At 43.4% G+C, this 5,472-nt stretch overlaps 1 protein-coding gene across 1 annotated transcript; it reads right to left on the bottom strand.

Moving 5' to 3' along the window:
• Positions 1-657: 657 nt before the first annotated feature.
• Positions 658-5,186, bottom strand: LOC134046774 (holocytochrome c-type synthase). The gene is made up of 7 exons (XM_062497526.1): positions 5,145-5,186; positions 4,586-4,735; positions 3,772-3,920; positions 3,004-3,152; positions 1,818-1,937; positions 1,205-1,291; positions 658-963 (listed from the first exon to the last, which is right to left on the bottom strand). Exons 2-7 carry the CDS (start codon positions 4,698-4,700, stop codon positions 765-767), a joined length of 819 nt encoding a protein of 272 aa, XP_062353510.1. The 5' UTR covers positions 4,701-4,735; positions 5,145-5,186; the 3' UTR covers positions 658-764.
• Positions 5,187-5,472: the final 286 nt, after the last annotated feature.

The following is a 5,472-nucleotide window of genomic DNA, read 5'->3' on the forward strand; positions in this document are numbered from 1 at the left end:
AATAGCCATTAAATATCAATTTTATGTCCTCTTAGAAATGCTGCTTTAAAAGTGATACCCATTTCCTGCTTCTAACGTGTTCTTCTGCTCACAGAAAAATTGCAGACTGAGGCAGGAATATATTCTCCTTTTTTACAGGAGAAAGGACAAAGGTAATATACCTTTAAAATACTCATACCACCTACTCCCACCTCCTTTAATTGACTAACTCAAGTTTTCTGAGGAAGTATGTATTTGAATAGGCAACATGTCCATGTGAAAACAAATACACAGTTTTACAGTGTAAATAAAACATGTAATCTGAAAGAGTCCAGATTTTTTACCCTTTGTTCATCACAGAGGTATCCAAATACTTTAAATATGCAAAATAATTTATGAAATGTCCAGTTTTCACTAATGAAGTAATACTCAAAACTCCAGTCAGAATTAGAATTGTAATGTATTTGGAGCAGCACTGAAGTAATGAACTGCAAAGAAGGCAAGCTTACACAGAATCCGAGACAAAGTAAGAAAGGCTTCTCCGTTCTCAAGAAAATTAAGATACATGTTTTTGCCACTGTAACTTTATTATTCCATTTGAAACACCACAATGCACTGGTGTACTTCACAAGACATTTGTCTGTCCTCCCTTCCCACCCCAAAAGAACAGTGGTGATGATGAAAGCAATGACAGCTGCAGCAAATTTCTATCTCAAGTCCTGATATTCCCACGTCCATCGCCTAGAGGAAAGTGGTAACTTTCCGAGTACACACCACAGGTGCAGTCAGGACGTCCAGCGCCACCAGGCCACCTTCACTCTGTCCCAGACGGCCGAGAGCGAGTCGAGCGCAGGGCGCACGTCCAGGATGGTGAACTGGTAGTTCTTGTCCACTGCTCCGCCGTCGTAGTAATCGATCACGTAGCGCACTTCCTTCCCACAGCGGTCAACTATCCAGTCATGGCGATCGAAGGGCAGCTCGTACCTGGGAAGGGCAGGGAACAGCCCACGGACACGCTTTAATGGGTATTGCCAGCCCGGGAGGGGAAGCCCAATTCCAGATGTATTTGTCCGTAAGATCCCACTAGCACTTTTATCTTCTGCCAATTCTAACTTGCAATGGCAGTTCTGAAACACCTTTAAATTTAATCCTACACCGTGTTTCCAGACACATTTCTCTAGCCTCCCGTCCCACTGGAAGAGCTTGTTCATCCCTGCCCACGTACCCCATCCATGAACGTATTCTGGCTCTTGGTGAGTACTCCTTTGCTTTGCCTCCAAACCGCATCAGTGCAGGCCCACATGGACATTCCCTGTGCACACAATTAAAAAGGAAAACAGTTTTTACCTTATAACAGAGTCTTATTTTTCAGTGATTAAACCACTATGGTAATTTGCCTTAGTAACAGAGAAACTGAGTAGAAGAAAGCAACAGTAAAAAAATAAATTACATGTTATATCAACCAACTTTTTTCCTTCCTTTAAAGCTTTGAAAAGTCACCCAGTTTCTGCCAGCACTTATTGCTGGCATGATAAAGTATCTCTGATATGCTCCACACCATTGTTCTAATTCGTCAACAAAGCAGTTCTCCGCAAATCTAATCCACAAACTGATTAAAGAATACAAAACCATAATCCAAACTACCGTGAAAAAACGATCATGAAATTTCAGAGAAAAATTTATAATTGTGAATGCTTAACTAGTCTGTATCTTGTAGGAACAGCGACTAAGCTGATCTAGAAAGTGACACTGCTTTGCACCAGTCATGCTAATCTAAATTTACAACTCATATTTTGTCGTAACAAATAGTCCATATGCAACATTTCATAGGTACATACATCGCATGTAGAGCTTCCCACTTCAAAATCTCCTTCCAAGCTTGCTCATTATTTTGATTATGAATCTTAATAATGTTGGTCATGTCTTCACTTGTTATGTCATCATCTTTCCACCTCCACCTAAAAAATAAGAATTTTATAACAGTTTATAAACATTACAGTATAACTACTCAACCTGTCTCCATTTATCTGATGAACTTTTGAATAGAGATTTAAGGTTGTATGCAAGACACAAGACAAGTATGCAAACTTCTGGCTCATCTGTTTAAGCATCTTGAGAACCACTTCATTTTCTGTGCAGAAGTGTGGTTAGCCAAATTATCATCACAGAGATCCACAAATTCTACACAGCTAAATTAACAGCTTAACTGGATCAGAAAGTTATCAGAGTGTGCAAACATCACCACATCCACAGTATTCATAAAAATGCTTAGGAAAAATCCCACTTGCTTTCCTAATGCAGAGGTCCTATATTCAATACATTTTGCAAACACTCAAATTTTTTTTGTCTCTCCTGACACTGCACTTTGATGGGATGTTTTTCCTTTTCAACTGGCGTAACATTTACACATTTCAGTGTTTACAGGACCAAAAACTATGTTCCATTCAGGCTGCTTATGAACCATATCAACATGTGGAAGAAAGAATTCTTATTGCTCCAAAAGTAAACTACCTGTAAAGTTCACCTGTTCGAGAATGACAAACAAATCATTACAAAAGAACAAGGAAACATTAGCACAGGAGGATTTTTAGTCTTGCCTACACTAAATCTTTGTAAATACCAAAAACATCTACTTGCAAATTTCCCCATTTTTAGCAATTCTGCAAAGTTAGATGTTCTCACATAGAATTTCTACTGTCATTTTACAGCATAAGTATCAAACTCAGTTGGTTTCAAAGTTGGCAATCGTACAATTTACACCTATGCATGGGCTTTCAAGAAAATTTTCTGAGCCAGCAGAAGTTGCCTGACATTTTTTACCATCCTCCTGATCAAGGGAAGACACATGGCCTTTGAGATCAATCCACCCTTTAAAACAAATATGTTTATAAAAATAGTACTTTTTAAAAAGAACTACTTTATTCTTTACTGGTTAAACTTTCTCTCAAAAAAGAATAGTAACTAACAATACCAGTTCATGAATTCCAGGCTCACGATACATCTGATAATTCACAGTGTATTTACCCTTTTCTCAGCATAGCATTCCAGAACATTTGCTCTGAAGGGTAGACCCATTTCTTGTCAGAATGTGCTCTAGGAATGGAAGATTCTTCTCTAACAGTTGACAATGGGAATGGTTGACCTGGGGATGGCTGCTGATTAGGAGGAGGCATCTAGAGCACAAGGAGAACCAACAACAAACTAGAGTATTAGCATTTTTTAAGTTACAGTGTTTGAAAAAAAAAAAAAAATCAAAGCATAATCAATCAACTCCTACAAATATCAAGAAGTTCAGCCTTTATTTAAGTCCACCAAAATTATCTTTGGTTGCAGCAGAAGTCTTTGCACAGGTTTGTCACCAGAAGACTACACCCTAAACTTCAACTTTCAAAAGAGCAATGCTTTTTGTAAATCAAGAGGAAATCTTGGAGACACTAATCAGAACGCAACTATATTGCTACTACACAGAACTAAAACCCACCAATGTATCACAAAAAGCATTTATGTAACTAGTAAGTAGAGAGCAGAAGATATTTAAAACAGGAATAACACAAGAGATGTAAATTTTAAAACAATGTTAAATAACATGTAACTTCTTTTTTAAATAAAAACTTGCACAAAAACAAAAAAAAAATAAAAAGAGAGAGAGAGAAAAAGCAGTCTTAACTTTTTTTTAAAATAATGTTATTTCCTAGAGTTTCCAGCCTACATAGTAACACTATTTACATTTTTAGGTATAATACTTCAGAAGAAACATAACTAAAGAAAACACATGAAGTAAGCAAAAGTTACCATATTGCTGGGATCTATGTCATCTTTCATTTGAGATGCACCAGACTTCACAGGACATGCTACAAACTCGTAAGCTCTTTCCTGATGTGCAGGAACATCATCTGTGTTCTCAGGTCTATGATCAGCAGTCTTCATGTGCATTGGACAACCTTAAACACAACAGCAATACACATTTTGCTACAAGATGAAAACTCTAATACATGAAATGGAAAAGTTCATTGAAGGCTCATGTAAATGCAAATGGGTATTTCACTCTTTCTTCTGAGCTTTTCAACAGTTTTAACTGCTCTCTTTCCTGCATTTCAGGACACAAAACAATAAGATCTGAGTTTCCTGTGTAGTCTTTGAATGCTCCCAATACTGAACAGTTTGTACTTAAGATTTCCTCAGGGAAGCTGCCCCAGTGCATTCACTGTGTCAACAGAAGAGCTGATGTCCTTCTCCAGGCATTCATCTCGTTCCACCCTCCTGCTGCCCCTTCCAGATGCACGGTTTTTAGTGACAACCAGTCACCATGTCTGTAGGGCTCCCTGAGCCTGCACCACACCACAGAACAGATCTGTAGGCCCCTGTGAAACGGGACAACTGGGAGTGACCCACAGGTTCTACAGTAAGCACCTCCTGTCTCCACAAAGCAGCCTGCACTGTGTTCTGGTGAACAAGTGACTCCTTCTAAGGAAAATTTACTCGAGAATTACTTTTGTTAAACAAAAAACTCAAGTTCATTTGAAGAATTCCTCCCCTCCTTCCCCCAAGATTTTTCAGTTTGGTTGCCGTGTAGAGTTTAGCTCATTTAGGTTTCAAGAATGATTACCGCTCATTTTTTCCTGATGCATGGGACATTCTGAAGGTGGAGATGCTGTCTGATATTGCCTGGATGCATTTGGTGGCTGCTCTGCAGCAGCCGGGGAGGATGCAGACAAACCCATGGCCTCTGCACACCGGGCCTTCTGAGATCAGATTCCTGAAGAAAAAGAAAGCAAACATTCGTAACACAAAACCACACCGGTTATTTACTAAGGCGAACGCCGTGCGCAGGTGCAGCTGCTGCACCACAAATTAAAAAACCGAAAAATCGATTTAAATAGCAAGCTTCCGGCCCAAACAAAACCGCAAAGCCCTACCAGGGCTGCCCCGAGCTCCTGCCCGGCCGCTCCTCGCGCTGCGCCCGCACGCCGTGAAGGACAGCGGCTCCCGGAGCGCCCCGGCCCGGCCCCCGCCGTGACCGCCCCGCAAGGTCAGGGCAGGCCCGCCGCCCTGCGCGGCACCGCCGGCACCGCCGCCTCACGGCCCGCCTTCCCAGCGCCGCGGAGCCCGGAGCGACCGCCGCCCCACCGCGCCCCGCACACCCTCCGCGCCCTCCTCCTGCTCACCTCGGGCCAGCCCCGGCCTGCGCCCCCCGAGCGCCTCGCGAGAACGCGGCTCCGCCGCACGCCTGCGCCCGCCGGCGAGGGGCGGGCACGGGGCCGGATCCCCGCCCGGATCCCCGCCCGGATCCCCGCCCGGATCCCCGATCCCCGATCCCCGATCCCCGCCCGCCCCGGGGCTCCGGCAGCGGGCACAGGGCCGGGCCCGTGCCCTCCCCCAGCGCACGGCTGCCCGGGCCTCGCAGCCCGGGGAAGGCGCAGGGAGGGCCCGGCAGGGAACGGGAGCTGGGTCTGAATTTGCCAACGACAGCGAACTGTGTGAACCGAGGCTGGC

Source organism: Cinclus cinclus, chromosome 8, assembly GCF_963662255.1.
Source record: "Cinclus cinclus chromosome 8, bCinCin1.1, whole genome shotgun sequence".
NCBI classification, from domain to species: Eukaryota; Metazoa; Chordata; class Aves; order Passeriformes; family Cinclidae; genus Cinclus; species Cinclus cinclus.

What these genes read in the sequence shown, in the direction of transcription:
- LOC134046774 (XM_062497526.1), bottom strand. Translation starts at nt 4,700, where the DNA reads ATGGGTTTGTCTGCATCCTCCCCGGCTGCTGCAGAGCAGCCACCAAAT. An exon ending in AATGCTATGCTGAGAAAAGG is followed by an intron (nt 1,938 to 3,003) that starts GTAAATACACTG and finishes CTTATTTTTTAG; the next exon opens with GTGGAGGTGGAAAGATGATG. An exon ending in TGGGAAGCTCTACATGCGAT is followed by an intron (nt 1,292 to 1,817) that starts GTATGTACCTAT and finishes TTGTGTGCACAG; the next exon opens with GGAATGTCCATGTGGGCCTG.